The 17,079-nt window shown below is 46.4% G+C and overlaps 1 protein-coding gene across 1 annotated transcript; it reads left to right on the forward strand.

Moving 5' to 3' along the window:
* The first annotated feature begins 8,365 nt into the window (after positions 1 to 8,365).
* LOC149352051 (uncharacterized) lies at positions 8,366 to 11,483 on the forward strand. Its single transcript, XM_089577113.1, has 2 exons — positions 8,366 to 8,518; positions 8,671 to 11,483. The coding sequence occupies exons 1-2, from the start codon at positions 8,366 to 8,368 to the stop codon at positions 11,347 to 11,349; spliced, it is 2,832 nt and encodes a 943-aa protein (XP_089433239.1). The 3' UTR covers positions 11,350 to 11,483.
* The last annotated feature ends 5,596 nt before the right edge of the window (positions 11,484 to 17,079 follow it).

The following is a 17,079-nucleotide window of genomic DNA, read 5'->3' on the forward strand; positions in this document are numbered from 1 at the left end:
TATTAGTAAGTGTTACACCCAAGTACTTTACGGACGCTACTTGTTGCAATGGTGATGATTCTAATTTATATACATATTCTAGAGCGTTTATCTTGTTAGTTATGCGAAGAGAAACGCTTTTATCTGCGTTCAGTGTCATGTCCCAGCGCTTCGTCTAGAAGCAATGTGAGCCTTCTAGCCATGACGAAAGCAAAATATTCGCTGCCTCGTACACAGTTCTGACCCAATCTTTCATTGCCATACCACCGCGCAGATACCGCACGCATGGCACACAACGCGAGATCCGCGACCGCGGACCCATTGAGGCGTCAATATGACGTCATCATGCGCCCCATACCCGACGCTGCGCAGTGCCGAGAAGTCTGAACACCACCGCGGCTGTAATAAACGATTACTACACTATTTCAAATACTAACACAAAGACTTCGCGAGCTTTACCTGCAAGTTTCATGTATTAGGCCCCCTTAGGCTCGCAGAATTATACAACCACTTCTGTTTGTGTTTAATAATAAATTCACGAAAAACTGACAGCGTTCACGCTTGCTAGGTGACAGGATCGCGGAATTTCGAGCATTATGAACAGAAAGCGTAAATATCAAGTTTTCTTAACCCTATTTTTCGGGTTTTTCGTTTGACACCATCATTGGAACAATTATGCCGTTATGCGCCGCTAATACTGCGCGAAGAAGGCCCGCTGTGTTAATTATTGCACTATTTTTATAGTGTATTAACATAAGGAAGAGAAAATTATCCCCGCAGCAGACGCACCACACTGCAGCGATGTTTCGCTTCAGGAATAATAGTATGCCAAAGGAAAATCCCGTAAGAAAGCTGCAGAAGCTAAGCAGTAATAAAGCAGCAGCATGGAAAATATAATTTTCTATACTGGACTCTACAAAGGAACGCTAGAAACGCAGCATTCGTGTCGCCGTGTTCTTTTCTTCGTCCGTGTTTTTTTCTGCGCTGCTCTGTCCCCGATGAGGTAGAAACTGAACAGTGGCTAAGAAGAAGTTCCTCGAAAAAGATTTTCATCCCCGGTGTCAAAACACAATCACACAGGCGTTAAATTGGCTAGTGCTACCTTCTTGTTTAGCTAGGCATCTCCTCAGTGTTTCAGCAAAGTTCCACGAAGCGCTTCGCAAAAGATACCTTCTCGTAAGCGACCCGAGCGATAATCAGCAGCTCAGTTCCTTACGGACGGCAGGATTATGGAACGGGATTACGAATTATTTGCGTTTGCTGCCGACCTTGTCCCAGTTATTGAAACATGGCGCACTCACCATCATTAGCTTTTATAATGAGACTGTGGATAGCCTGCCGAGGACTCCCAACGTCTCATCTCCAGAAGAGTGTTCACGAGCTAAAATAAAGAATTAAGCATTTGTTGCGCATTTTTTGTTTCTTTTTTTGAAAGCCTTGGCCTCGAAAATGTTGGCTGCCGAATACGAGAACGCCTTGCGCAATATTACCGAGAAACCAAGTGAGCTAAAATCGCTCGGGGAGGAAAATCCCCACTTCTTAATGCCGTCCTACGCAACTGAAGGACCAGGTTTCTTTATTTTCGTCAGTTTGATTTAGTTGTTACTACACTTCCTTCGCGAAAAAGGCAACTCTGGTGGATTTTTACTGAGCTGGATGAAACAAATTTGCCGGAGTCCGTTATTTTTGACGCAGTGATTGGCCTCTAACGTACAACGATGTCATTTTTAAATTATTGTCAAGACTGATCGCTAACAGGCAATTTTTTTTTATCTCCTTAAGGTAGCTCATAGACTACGACCTACAACATCGATCACATGAGAGACGGCTCGACAGTTGCGTCTGCATACGTCTGTAAGGCCGTCCTGGTGCGCCTCACGCGCCGTCGTTTTCCTTCACGAGTTTAAACAAGAACTTGCAATTTAGGCACCTATCTTGTAATGTACGAAATCATGTATTATTTCCGAGAACCAGACTGTTACCTTGGCTGTGAAACGTTGCTGTGTTTTTATTGTCTCTAACTTGGCAAATACCTTGTGAGCAACGGGTAGTAAGCTAATCAGTATACAATTTTTCAAACCTTAACTATTCCCTTCCTTGTGAATTAATATTAGCGTTCTTCCAAGCTTCCGGTGCTCTCAATACTTGGTGGCAAGATTTTACAGCACAATTTCTATACCGTCATTTAGCATATATGCAGTTACTTTATCCTCACCTGTCGCTTTTTCCCTCTGCATTAGTTGTAGGGATTTCCATACTTACTTTTTTCGTGGGCATCTGTTATCTAATTCCTCACCACCGCGGCCACTCTCATTAGCGTCGTAATTATCTCGGCTCCAGTTCCGAATAGAATTACTCTGCTACTTTAACTATCTCATCCAAATTGCTAATGGCATCACCCTCCTTGTCTTTCAGTGCGTACATCTAATTTTTGCCTATGCTTAATTTTATCTCTGCTGCGTTGATGCTACGTCCGTTGCAAAGCTACGCCCAAGGAGCGTCGTAATGAAGGGCTAGAGATAACATGAGGACACCGGGGGCCGTATTTTGTAAGTTTCCTTTTCTTTTCTTATTTTTCTCCCTTCATCATTGACAGCGGCCTCCTGTAACATCATGGCTGATAACCGACAAGCCATGTCGCTCGCCGCCTCCGTTATCAAATCCGTTCCTGATTATTGGCAGAGTGGTAAACGAAAGGAATTGAAGAAAACCTTAGAAAACACGGTCCCTGGTCGGTAATAGACGGTGAGTTTAACTTGACATGCATGAAGTGGACGAGTATGTCACCTGGTCGCACAGAAACGTCTAACACTGAGAAGCTGTCAAAAATTTGATTTTGCGTGACAGCATACGCATACTTATTGAAACTACTAAACTTAATGCGAATAGCCAGAACATTCTTGAAGGCTAGCTGGCACATATTTGGCCGGATTTCTAGCGCAGAAAGACGACGACAAAGAAACGCTGTGTCCTGTTCACTCCGTTTCTTTGTCGTCGTCTTTCTTTGCTTAACATCCGGATGAATAGCCAACTCGCCGGGAGCTCCACCCTGAATCCGCCACTTGAATCAGCCTTTCGCTGTTTATTTCGAACAAAGTCGGTGATTGTTAACATACTGTCAAGGATTGGCTTTTCTAATCACAGAATGATTCTTCTGGGCGCTACTACGGCAGTCAAACTTCCGCACTGCCTTTCGCTGTGTTTTTCACTCAAAATACATGGGACGTAACACCTAGCAGAGGCACTGGGGATCTTTTTTTTTTTATAAGCGAGAGCTTCACTACGGGACCTCGGGCTTCAATCGCGGTACGTGTAAATTTGAGCTTCAGCTGAGTAAGAGGTCGAGCTATGAAAAAGTGAAAAAGAAACTGAATCAATATCCATCAATGGGAGTCGAACCCGCGGCTGCGCGAACAGGTCTCCTTTAAGGGCCGCTCAGCCAGACCACTAGGCTATCGCCCACACTCTCGCATGTGTCACCTTCGTTAAATTCATTTTTGTAGCTGCGCGTTCTGAGACATTCTGGTATAGCTTTCAAAGTGTAGGGCGCTGCCTCTTGAGTTATCATAAACGATTCCTTCCTGATCTGCCTTGAACTGACATCATGCGGCATTGGGAAGCACACCGAGCTCTCTCATAGGGTTACTATAAAGTTATGAAGAAGTTTCATGACCGTAAAGTGCTATTAAAGGACTCTGCTTACGCACACACAATCAATAGTAACAAATCATTCAAGAACATGACTCATGTTTCGCAGATTAGATAGTTCTCTCCTGTTGTTCTTGTCGGTTATACGAGGGCAACCCCAAAAGTAAGGTCTCCAAAGCGCAGGAAAACTGTTAGCGCGACTGTTGGCCCCACTGCTCTGTTCGCTGTTCCCTCCACTCTCAAACAAGCTATCGCTTGCCCGCTGGACCGGCCAGTCTGGGCTCGGCAGCCGTGTGGGTAATGGAGCTCCCGCAAACCGCCAGGTGCGAATTTCGCGCAGTTATTCGTTTTTTGAAAGCAAGAGGCCTTCAGCCTGTTCACATTCATCGCCAGTGACAGAAGTGAATGGAGACTCGTGCATAGAAGTCGATAACGTCCGCAAGTGCTGTAGGGAGTGTACAGCTGGTCGGTCTTCAATTCAGGACGATGAAAGAAGTGGGCGACCTTCAATTTCCGTCCGGGCAGTTGCAAAGGACAAAGAAGCGATGTGGCAAGTACGGTGGATCACTTTGGGTGATCTCTGCATGTTGATTCCTGAGGTGCCTCCAAGTACTAACCGTACGCTTTTGAATGAAACAAAAAAAGAAATGGAACATCGGAAGGCATGCGCAAGCTGGGGGTGCTCACACCAGACCACCAACGGCAGCGCGTTGACTCTTCCCGCGAATTTCTTCGGAGCTATGCAGAAGAAAAGGACGACTTCTTGGATTCCTTTGTTACTAGTGGCGAAACGTGGCCATTCCACTTCTCACCCGAGACGAAACAAGAATCACATGAGTGGCGACATTCTTCCTCGCCTAAGCCGCGAAAATTCAAGCGCACACAGTCTGCCGGCAAAGTCATGGCGACTATGTTTTGGAACCGAAAGGGCGTATTGTTGGTCAGCCTCGTGGATCCTGCGATAAATGCTCGGCGGCGGAACGCTGTGTGGACTACCGAAACCCACAGTCGATACCCATAGCCGCCTCCGCTCGGCACTGCGTGTTTCGTATGCGTTCGCCTTGGGTTCGAGTACCGCAGCAGCTGCGCTCAAAAATCCCATTACCTAGAAGGGTAATCGTCGGCTAATTTTTTTTTTGTCCGATTATATTCGATTCTTGCCATCTGGTCTTCTGTTTGAGTCATTCCATTGACAGGGAAAGCACGGGACGATCGAAGTACAAAAAGAATCAGAATGCAGTGAAATTCAAATGAAAACATTTTATTACTCGCCCTGCCTCACCCCCCTCTTTTCTCTCCGCGAATAACAAAATACCATATCACCATACACGCACGGCGTAATTAAGCGTGCAATTGAAAGTCAACCCCAAAACTCGTCGCGCTTGAAATGTGGTGCCCGTTAGTCGCTCAGCGATGCTCAAACAGCGCCTCGTATATACGTACACAGGGACTTCTAGCTCAGGCAGCTCATCTCTTTAGAAATATACGTTTTGTGCCTGATAAAACTTGTCATGGTCCTTCAAGCGTTCCAATACAGCGTCCAAATTTCCTCCTCATAGCTGTTTGTTTTCCTGGGAGCAGAAAACTCACGCATTTACAATTAATGGCTCTTCTATGTTATTAGTCTACGAACATCCATGCAACAGCGCTCTTAAAACATATTTTTAAAGCGAAACTTTCATGACAACGCCTGGATGTGGCGGACAACCCTTCAGGAAACCAAGAAAAGAACTTGGTTCCGCGCTAATTCATTCATTCATTCATTCATTCATTCATCAATCTTTGCTGGCAAGGATGTCCTGAGGCCCCCCGGGGAAGTGGGAGAATTAGGTGAGTAGGACGCCAGACTTCTAAACGGAGTCGATCGAGGCACTGAGTTAGCGTTGCGCTTGGCGTTCCCATCGGGAGCCGTACAGTTTTCGTACATCTGACCCTTAAGAAAAAATCTAATGACTTTCTTTAGAAAGTCTAGTGACTTTTGACATTAGGATCTTATGCCTTTCTCATGACTTTCTGGTGATTTTCCTAATGAATTCCTAATGGCTTTCTAAAACAAATTGGCCACCGTGGTTCTAGTGTGTTCTTAATGTATGCTTTTCTGATGATTTTTTCTTGACTCTCTCGTGTCCTACCTGCCGTTGCAAAACCTGATCCAAATATGGGGATCACTAATGCAAAATAAGAGCCAAAATAAAAAAAGTGGCGCAAGAACAAAAAAAAAAACAAAAAAAGTTAAATAAAAACTGCCGGCCTTCACGAGGATTCGAACCGCTGACCTCAGACTGTAGATGGCGAGCATCTACATGCTCGCACGGGACAACAACGTTGTTCAGAAGGACCTTTCAGGCCTGTTGGAAATGCCAACGTATTCTGAGCCTTGACATACAGCGCATTGGCCGTATCAAACCGCTTGGAAAACCACAAGTCTCAGAGCGACAGCTGTCCGTTTTACTGTCTTAGCGCTCCTAATCCTTGGTACAGACCACAGCGTTGTGCAAAACTGCACCCCGGGGCACAAATTACTCGAATAATGCGCTAGGTAGCTTCAAAACCTGCGAGCATGTTAGCGACTCACACCTTTCTAATCCAGCTGAACGTTTGAATGTTGTAAACACAGATGAGGAGGTGACTGAAGATCGAGAGACTGCGCTGTCTTCTTTTTTTATCTTGTACACTGGTACATCGCATGCTTGTCACTTGTTTTTTTTTCTTGTTGCGTTCCTTTCTGCACTGTTCGGAGTTATATTGAAAACAGCGCGCGCTTACGCTTTCGACGTGACGCACTATATAGAGCCTGCGATTAAGCCAGCCTTTGATATTAAGTTGTTCGTTGCTGTATCAGTGTCTTCAAGCCTATATTTTGCACTTTGCAGACAAAAAGAAAAGTTCTTCCCTTCACCCTTGCTGGTAGCACGTTTTGTGGTCATTTGTATTAACGCCACCACGCGGTACGTTCATCGCATTGAATAATGATCACAGGTAACGACCACTAACCTGGATACTAAAGAGCAAAAAAAATCGAATTTTCCGTCTAATGTTTAAATAGCTGTCGACAAGCATATTTTTTTTTCAAGAAAACCTTCACTGACCAGTAAACAACCTCTCTCTTTCTAGAGTGCCGGCACAGTCATAAAAGCGTAAATTATAGCGCCCCCCCCCCCCATGCACCCCCTTCCCTCTTAGTGCCTCCGGCGCTTGCTGCATTTATTTCATGCATGCCTTTGTGCGTACCACAAAGGCAATGGCATGAGAGAAATTCGTGTGAAATAACATCTGAATCTGTTGTGGTATATTTCTGCATGGGGGTTAACGGCGAGAAAAGTCACTTGAGTGTCTGATGGCCGATGACATAAGGAAATCTTCTGTGTTAACGAAAAAGAGTCTCTGCTGAGTTTTTATTGTCGAAAGACATGAATACCTGACTTCGTGGTGACTTTCTAATGTGTCACAAGGAATGCATGAACATGACACCAGAAACTAAACGCCCATTTTTGTAAGGGGAATGTGCAGGCGAGCTTCCGAGCCCGCTATACTTCCGCGCGCTCCGATACTTCTGTGGCTGACTAGCGGCGCGCCGCCAAAGCATGGCGTCGCTGTTGAGAAAATAGCTGATTACAAGCACGGCGATCACTTTCGCGCCTTCGAAGCGCAATACTACAATACAAGACCGTTGTGCGCTGCAAAAGGCATTGCTACGCTGATCTCAGGCCGCCACCATGAAGCTTGAACGCGTTGCGTTCTGAGCTAAATACCCTGCGCGCTGAGTTTAAGTCCGCCGATCCTATCGCTGAAAGTTAATGTCGAGAATATGCTATTCAGGGCGTTTGTGGTGTCGGCAAAGCAAAATGACGAACGGCTCGCGAAAATTTAATGCACTGTTCAGCGTAATGCATCCTGTCTCATTCCATCGGGGCCGCCGCGGTGGCTCAGTGGTTATGGTGCCCGGCTGCTGACCCAAAAGACGCGGGTTCGATCCCGGCCGCGGCGGCGGAATTTCTTTGGAGGAGAAATTCTAGAGGCCCGTGTACTGTGCGATGTCAGTGCACGTTAAAGAACCCCAGGTGGTCGAAATTTCCGGAGCCCTCCACTACGGCGTCTCTCATAGCCTAAGTCGCTTTGGGACGTTAAACCCCATAAACCGACCACCCATCATTCCATCAACTTCATGCTGCTCGAGTATAACCAGGGCTTAAAGTCAGGGGGGCCTCGGGGGGGTCTTGGACCCCTCAACGTCATTGGCAAGAGATCTGAGACCCCCCGCGCTAGAATGTAGGAATGCATGAATCCGAGGCAGGCAACCATTTTTTGAAGCGAAAAGCTTCACTACGCGGGTAAGAGCCGAGCTTCGCGTGAGCCGAACTGGTGGGTTATGCGCATGCGCGAAACCGAGTGACGTCACGCGCCGCGCAGGTGGTCGCTCCTCGCTGCTGCCGCAGCCGTCGCCGCCGCCGACTCCATCGCCTGACCTTTCGGCGCAGCCGCGCGCTGCTGCGCATGTGCGTCGCCTCGCTGTCGCTACAGCTGCCAACACCACCTAGACTAAGAAGGCCTCTGCTCTCCAGGCTGACGTCAGTGCCACGTCACGACTAGAGGCCTAGCCGCCGACGCGCTGACCGCCGCCGCCGCCGCCGCGATTAGTCACTGTCGGAGCATGCTGGGGCTTGCCGGCCGGCGGAGCAGTACCGTGCACTGCTTGCATTCTGCGGTGATTTTCTCGCTTGTGAGATGCTTTGTGAATATGCCAAACAAATGCTGTGTGCCTGGGTGTAGCGGCAACTACAGATCCGGACCAAAGGTCCATGTGTTCAAATTTCCTGAAGATGCAGAACTGAAGACAGCATGGCTGCGCGCTATTCCCCGAGAGGGCTTCCTTCCTTCGGCACATTCCAGGGTAAAATTGCTATCGTTATTTTTGTTCCTTGAAAAATACAAAGCAAACACGTGCACGTGCGTTGTTAGTGGAATTTCAGCAGTTATATACTTAGTTTTGAGGGAGGCTTCACTGCAATATGTTAGGCATTTTTTTTTTCTATTCACATGCAGGTTTGCGAATTGCACTTCACTGAAGGTGACATCATTCGAGAGGATTGTCATATGGATGATACTACGGGCCGTACGATAACTGCACCCATGCTCCGTTTGCGTCTCCGACCGGATGCTGTTCCGTCAAAATTCCCGAACTGCCCGAGCTATTTATCGAAGGTTTGCAGCAGAAGGGAGAATCCGGAGTCTAGAAGAATTCGTTTGGATGCAGCTGCGACTGAGAAAGCTCTTGCAGACTCCCTCGAGACGTTTAGAGCCGAAGAGGAAAAAGATGCAGTTCGGAGCCTAAACGACTTAGCCGAACACGTGCGAACAAGCAAGTCTGAGTTCTGGCATACAATATTGAGCAGTGGCCGCCTCATATTACTGCACATTGTTGAAGATGATGCTCCTTGGGTGAAGTACTCAGTTTGCGTGAAGGCTGATTTGTCTATCACGTTGCATTTCCTAAAGACGCCAGTCACAAGGCTAGGGTCCAACCTGTTCGTTCCTCCTCAGGCGAAAAGTAAGAGGGCTTTCGCTGACTTTCTTGAAAGCATCAAGGTTTGGGACAGCAGCCTTTCTTCTAGCTGTAGAGACTCGAATGAAGAAGTTTTTGATGCCATCAATTTCCTGCTTGGCCAGATATCTACAGCGCAGTCAGAGGATAATGATCATGCAGTCCAATTCCTCAGCGAACAGTTGAAGCTTCTGTCTGCAAAGAAGGAGCGAAGGCGCTATTCTATAGATTTCATGGTGTATTGTTGCATTCTCTTCATGATATCACCCCATGCCTATAAATACATGCGAAGCTATGGAGCAATCACAATGCCGCATCCAATGACCATCAGATCAGTTTGCTCATCATATGGAATGAATCTACAACGGGAGCACCACGGTGCAGCCTTTCTCAGTTACATGGCGAAAAGGATCTGCGAGCTCGATGACAGACAGCGGCATGTGACGCTTATGGTTGACGAGATTCACATAAAGCCTTATTTTGATTATAAGGGTGGCAATATTGCTGGACTTGCGCACAATTCTGAAGAGGTTGCCAATAGTGCATTCGTTTTCATGGTGCAAAGCCTTACTTGTCCATTTAAGGAAGTTGCACACATCATCCCTGCCCGCAAAGCTGATGCCGTGTTTCTGCACAAGTCAATAATGGATGTCGTGACTGGCCTAGAGAAAATAGGTTACAGAGTTACCTGCATAGTCAGTGACAACAACTCGATAAACAGAAAGGCAATGTCTTACTTTGCATCTCCGCCAACAAACGGAATCGTTTATCCCCATCCATGTGACTCCTCGAGACCGTTGTTTTTTGTGATCGACCCAGTCCACATACTAAAATGCATTCGGAACAACTGGCTAAACCAGAAAAATGACCAGCTGTGTTTCTACTTCCCCGAATTCGAGGATGATACAGCACAACCACGGCGCATGTTGACTGCGTCATTCGCCACCATCAGAAACGCATACAACCTTGAGTGTGACCAACTTCTTAGATACGGTCATAGTTTATCAAGGAAGGCGCTGTTTCCATCCAATCTTGAAAGGCAAAACGTCAAGCTTGCTCTACAGATTTTCAGCGATGGCTTACCTCACGCACTTCGTGCGCTTGGAAAAACACACAACCTGAACTTCCCAGAGCACACTGCTAGCTTCATTGAGATCATAGTTAAATGGTGGAAAATCGTGAATGTAAAGACTCCGTACAAAGGGAAGAGACTCCGCGACCATTTTCAAGAGCCGGTGTTCCCCTCTGTGGACGATCCTAAACTGGAGTTCTTGTACAAGCTGTTGGACTGGCTCGATGAGTGGCACAGCAAACGCCTCGACAGCGGTTGTTTGACCAAAGAGACGCATACTGCTTTACACCACACAACTCACGCACTCATCGAAGTAGCCCGATACTGCTTTGAAGAGCTTAATCTATCTTACGTTCTTCTGGGAAAGGTGCAGACGGACAGTTTAGAGGAAAGATTCGGCAAATACAGGCAGCTGGCTGGAGCACAATATCATATTTCCTTAAGACAGATTTATGAAGGCGAAAATAAACTACGACTGGAAAACACGCTGCCTAAACTTCAAGAAATCTGTACAAGCGAAAAAACTGAGAAGTGGGAACACCTGCACGGATCTGTGGACACGCCGCGCCCTTCGTTCAACGTCGTTGTGACTGCAGCGGCTTTATCAAAGATAACAGACATCATCCCCGTTCTTGTGTACGTTGCGGGATACGCCGTGCATACAGCTCTGAAGAGGCTAAACTGCACAAAATGCAGATCAGCGCTAACAGTGAGCAAGACCATCACAGTTTCGCCCAACGAGGAAAACTACTATCTTGTTAAGCAGCTGGATCGCGGAGGACTTGTTTTCCCGGCAATGTTTGCAGTGAATGCCGTCGCACACAATTACGTCGTAGTTCAACAGCTTGCAAAGGACGCGGAGTTTTTAAGAGCGCCAGACCAGCGTAAGCTCGTCACGGAGCTGACAATGGATTTGCTCACAAATGACGACTCGTGTGAATTTGATGCCTGTGACGATGGACACACCTGCGAATTTGTGCTTAAACATATTCTTTGGTGCAGCACTAACATCCTTCTCAAAAACTTTTGCAGCCGGATGAATGACAGAACCGTTGATGACGACAACAAATCTAAAAAAAGAAAAGCTGAAACCCTAAAAAGCAAATAAACGAACTTGCGTTCCGTAACACGTTTTGTTGGGAACAATTTGTTAAAACACATTATTGTACGCCAAGCGATGAGCTCCTCCAATCTTGCGCGCGCTTATCTGCTTCCGCAGCGCCCGCAGGCCTCGACGCATGACGTCACGACGGGAGCGCTGAGGCCTGAACTTGTCTAGGTGGTGTTGCAGCTGCGCGCTTCGCCTCCTCGCCCACCGTTTGACCTTTCGTTGCAGCCGCGTGTCGCCCGCGTCGCAGCCGGCAACCCTCCTCTGCGCATTCCTGCGGGCAGTTTTAACCGCGCCGATTTCCGTCTCCTCCTCCGCCTCCGCACAGGCAGTGTGTGGACGGCCGTCAAACCAAGCATAACTGAAGCTTTTCGCTTGTATAGCCAGGCTTAACCAGAGCTAAGCCACTGCCTAATTTTTTTTGCTGGTCGGAACATTTCTTCTCTATAGTTTATAAATGTCACCATGGTTTTTAGTAAGGATCACTGACATGTGAAAAACCTGAGGCGTAGATAAATAAAAAAGTCGGCAGCACTACACCAAGGGTAAATGGAAAAGGGAAACCAGTGCTCTTACACCAGGAGTCAGTCCAGAGTTGGCCACTAAAATGATTTCCCCCTGCTCTTGTACAAAACGATGTGTAAAACAAGCCACCAGCCGCTTTCTCTCTCCCTTTATTTCCTCTCTTTTTCATCTCCACCTGTGCTAGAATCACTAGAGACCACCCCCTTTCCGATGGAACGAGACTAAAGGGGCTCTGAAAGGGGCTCTAATAAAGTTACGGTATGCCTTTGGTGTTAAAGGGCGCCGCTTCACGAATATCCTCCAGTAATAATTTTTTTTGAGGCGCTTTGTAGAAGCTGAATTATCTGTAGTAAAATTTGAATTTCAGAGTCTTGAACCTTTCCTCTCGTCAATTTTTGCACGCTGAAAGGCCGGCGCTGCTCCGTCGGCCCCATCGCTGGGGGCGGAGCTTCCTGACCCCCCGGAGCTACGCCGCTTATTGGCCACGGCCATGGTAACTGACTGACGTCTGAAAGAATCTAACCAATCACCATCTCTGAATTGGCATACGCAGGCGCAGTGCGACGGAGGAGGGTGCGAGCGTGAAAAAGTCGCCGGAAAGGGCTCGCCAACTTTCGCGTGTGATTGTGGGTTCGCTGCTGCGTGTACAAGTGTATTATTTGGCTCATGTGTTCATGACATCGCAATGGAGTGATTGAGCGAGTTGATGTGCTCTCCATAGAAGTTGTTTCAGAGCCCCTTTAAGCACTGAGTATACCGAAATGAATAAGGCATAGCACCACTTTGAGGGTACCTGTCAGCCGGTCCTTTTCTTGCGGCCACGACTTCCTGCCCTTTTGGTTCCGCAATGCATAGCTCTTTGTGTGTTTCCACAATTATTTCCTCGACATATGTGTGTCAAGACCAGTCAAGACTAAACTATTTATTTCAGAAACAGACTGCGACAGAGATTTTCTCACACTATAGCCACAGCGCACACATGACTCGCTTGCACAACAAACACATTCTTTTATTTCTGGGCCACGAGATATCACTAACGCGTCGGGTACATGTGTCCTAGAAACATAGGAGAGGCTTACAGCGTCATCAGCGGCAAAATGCTTTTTAAATAGTTTTGCCACTTGCGCTGAACGGCTGCCGCCCTCTTTCGGTGCTCTTAGCAATCAGGCCAAGCGCTGCACACGTGGTCGGGGTTGTATCTGCCTCCATTTTTGCAAAACATGTTGAAAAACAATGCAATATTAGAGTGCTAGCCATGACATCAGCTCTTAAGGTGAAGGTTCCCGGCCTATGCGTAGTGGTCGGGCCTGTCAACACCAGGCATTCGGTGGATGCCTCAACCGTGCTGTGAACAGACATGACCACGTTAACGAGGGTGAGCCTTCATGAGGGCGTCCTCACCATCACTTCATGAGGGCTACACTCGGTGAGGTTAGGAAGGATTGACGCAGAAAAATATGTGATGGCAAGGGAGGGCTGAGGTGGTGAGGAGAGGGTGAGGGAGGGAAAGGGCACAGGCTGAGGATGTGTCGCAAAGTTCGTGCCTACACTGGCCATACTATAAAGGACTACAGGCACCTAACTTGAGTTGCGTGTTTTCGGCTTTCAAATGATGCGTTTGGCATTTGAATACATGGACCACCGCGTAGTCTTCACTTACGACCACTAAATAACTTATGACAGAATTTTTTCTCTCATGCTGTTTCGGTTTCTTCAACTGAACGATGGCTCTGATGTGTAGTCAGCTCTTAGGTCACGTGAGGCATGAAGAAAACTCCAATATAAACGCTGATACGTAGTTTTAATTCACGACAACAGTTAAACCAACCTGGTTCAAGAGGTGCACAGGAAATAAGAAACTCAATTATAAATTATTTTTCAGCCATAGGCGAATACCACAGGGTGACCTGTATATATTAATATCTAACGCATCATTCGAAAGAAGAAAACACGCCAGCAAAAAATTTGCTGTCCATAGACCTTCAAGTTTCTCGTCCGGGGGCTGCACGATCAGCGCGGCCCATTCACACCGAGCTGCTCACTAAGTAATGATGAAACGGGAAAAGGCGATCGAAAACGCAACGGAACTCAGAGAAGTAGTAAAAAGCTTGAACAAGCAACGAAGGAAAGCGCCGAGTTACCAAGCAGGCGACACTGTGTTTATCGACAGGAAGTCAGCCGCAGTCCCAGAAGAAAATTTGTTAATGGGGATCTAGCGGTTTATACTGCTGTACCAGCAGGAAACCTGTCCTTCTCTGCTAGTTGTACTGATTCGAGCAGGGTGCCTACCCGCTTTCCTACCGTTTCCAGCAGGTGACATGGTGGTTTTCTGCTGGTTGTACCAGTTCCAGCCGGGTGCTTACTGGTTTTCTACTGACCCCAGCAGGTAACCTGCTGGTCTTCTGTTGTATTGTTCTTTGGTTGTATTGTTTCTAGCACATTACTTACTGGTTTTGTGTTGGGATCTGTCCCTACTGGTAGTGCGCCGGTTCTACACTAGTACCAGCAGCGAACATTTTTCTGTTCAGTTCGCAAGCGTTTTGTTTATTTGTGCGGTAACAATATTGTTCAACTAACAGAAGCTTTCGGCTAAATCCCTTACACTGTACCTCCAAAAATTAAATGTATATTGCCAAAGTTTAATGAGCCGAGAAATTGAATTAATAACCATTCCCCATTAACAACAGGGGATAACCTTAATAGGGTATGATATAAGCACGAGCCCAAATGCTATTAAAAATGTGAGTGTATGAGTTCCACACGTAAGTTGTATGTACTGTAGTGCTTTGCTGTTGCTGTAGTTGCTGCTTTTAGGGTTGGGTTTGAAGCTGTACTTGTTTTCCAACTGACACGTCTGCATGGTCTCACACGATGACTTAACCCTTTTATTGTTGCTCGTGAGTGTACTTTCTATTCTATTTTGCGTCTGCTTAACATTTGGGAAGTTACTTCAACATCTGTTTTTAACGTTTCAGAAATGAATAGAAAATGAAAGGATACTCTACAAATGTTTTATCAAAACAGAGTTAAATATAACACTTAAGTGCTACCAGGGAAGCTATTTGTTCCAGGATCTATTGGTTCTTGCAGCTGCTGGGATTGTGCGAATAAACAAGTAGCGCTGGAACCAGCAGGCTCCCAGTAAGAAGTCTTCACACGGGACAGAGGAGCCACGCAAGTTGCTCCCAAGGTAGTGAAGCCCATACATCGTCGTGGAAAAGCTTCCCAACCAAAAACAAAAAGTGCAGAACTTTCCCGGGTTGCAACGAAGACAGCGCTTCTGCGAAAGAATGACGGCTGCGGGCAAACTAAGGCGTTTTACGATACGATTCACAGCCAGCTAGTTTCCGTCGTAGGACACCAAAAGCCAATATAGTGCGAGGCTACCGACGTGTGAGAAAAAAAAAAAAAAAAGGAAGAGCGGACTCATTCCAACCGAGGGCAGCTGTAGAAAAAAAAAACTGTCTGAGTCACTTTCGTCTGAGGAGTTGTCTAAGTCACCTTTTAGAGCGCATGGGTGCCCGTTCCTCTCTTGCGCGTCGTCGACGTAACCGACAAGCACGGCACGACGAAGGATGAAAGTAGTGTCATAACGAAGAGAGAGAGAAAGAGCGAATGAGAAGGCGTTGGAAGAGAGAAAGGAAGGTGAAATTGAAGAAAGAGTGTGCGGCGGCGACGAGCTAGAGGGGTTGCGCCAAGTTTGCGCCGGCTGTTGGGTAATGACTCCCTAAACGCGTTCACAGATAGCCGACGTGCTTAGAACGTGCACCGCAACCACCTGCGTGAAAGCGACTGCGGTGGATGCGGTAGCAGGCAGATATCCCAGCAACTCCTCCGATTCAGGCGGCGCACGTAGGAAGGTTTACAATAGACAACCTTGCCTGAGTGAGGAGGTTCCTTGCGCAAAGATTGTGGGACCCTCAAATGTCGACAGGTGCGTGGCTGATTCGATTCAATTCAGTCTTTATTATCCAGAATATGCTGGAAGGTTTTTATGGCTAAAAGCTGCCCTAGGCAGCTTGACGCGGCTACCGAAACCTTCACTTCGCTTTACTAAGACAACAAAGCAGCAGAAATACTATATACAGATAATAAAGACAAAAGCGGAACACATCATATGATTACTTCACATTGGATTACATTTGAGCTCACAAGTTAGCATGCACACAGCAAACTAGAAGGCAGACGTGATAAAAATCAGAGCGCAACTGAAAAAAAACAAACAAATTTTGTATCACAGTTCGTCATTAAAATAGTCATATTTTGTAAATTAACGTAGCAAGACCTATTTTGAAGAAAACATAACAAAAGGAGTCATGTGGCACTCAATTTGACATCTCATGGCCAAAAACCAGAGGACAATGTACGACCACGACAAATGCCTTAAATATTTACAAAATACTGTCGCGACTATTTCAAGTGATGTTTTGCGTCTTGGTGCTTCTTAAGGATGACAGGGACAGTGCAGTGTAATGCTACTACTTTGTAGTTTGTGCGGAAATAAGGCACAAACCATGCGTCTGTGCTGCGTGCACGTGTGTAATTGGCATTAGCTTTAGGGCCCGCACAAAACAAGCTGCAAATTTCATCATCATCATCATCATTTATTGACCCTTAAAGACCTCTGGGTGGTGGGGCATTATATGTTCCTGTCATCCTTATGTAATTTACTACACATTCTTTTCTTCATGTTTCAGTTATTGTAAGCTTGTCTGAATTACAACAACTAAATAAAATATCCAGAGATTAACTGTCTTACAAAAGAATATTGTTCGCATAATCACAAACATCCATACTTTGCGGCAACATATGCCTCATTTCAAAAATACCGATTGATAAAGATAGAACACCAACATAAGTATGGTGTTCTAACATTGTTTCTTTGCACTTCTACAGCCCTTAAAGATTTTTTTAATATCTACCGTGTGCACGAAAGACCTGCATCGTGAGAATCCTCCAGTGATGGAAGAAAGTTTACTTACCTGAGTTATGCGCAGTTTCCATGTAAGTTCTGAAGAAAAGGTGCGCTTCATACTTTGTGATTTTCAACTACATCAATATGTTTATCTTCAAATGTAATATTATTTTGTAGATTACACGCTTTATTTCTAGATCTAAAAATGATTATCTTTGCCTTTTTTGAATTTGCACGCCCGCGTCTCGAGAACTCTTGGCAGCAAGCGTGGGAGCAGCACCCTACATGTA

Source organism: Amblyomma mixtum, chromosome 3 (genome assembly GCF_055824585.1).
Source record: "Amblyomma mixtum isolate Tamu chromosome 3, ASM5582458v1, whole genome shotgun sequence".
NCBI classification, from domain to species: domain Eukaryota; kingdom Metazoa; phylum Arthropoda; class Arachnida; order Ixodida; family Ixodidae; genus Amblyomma; species Amblyomma mixtum.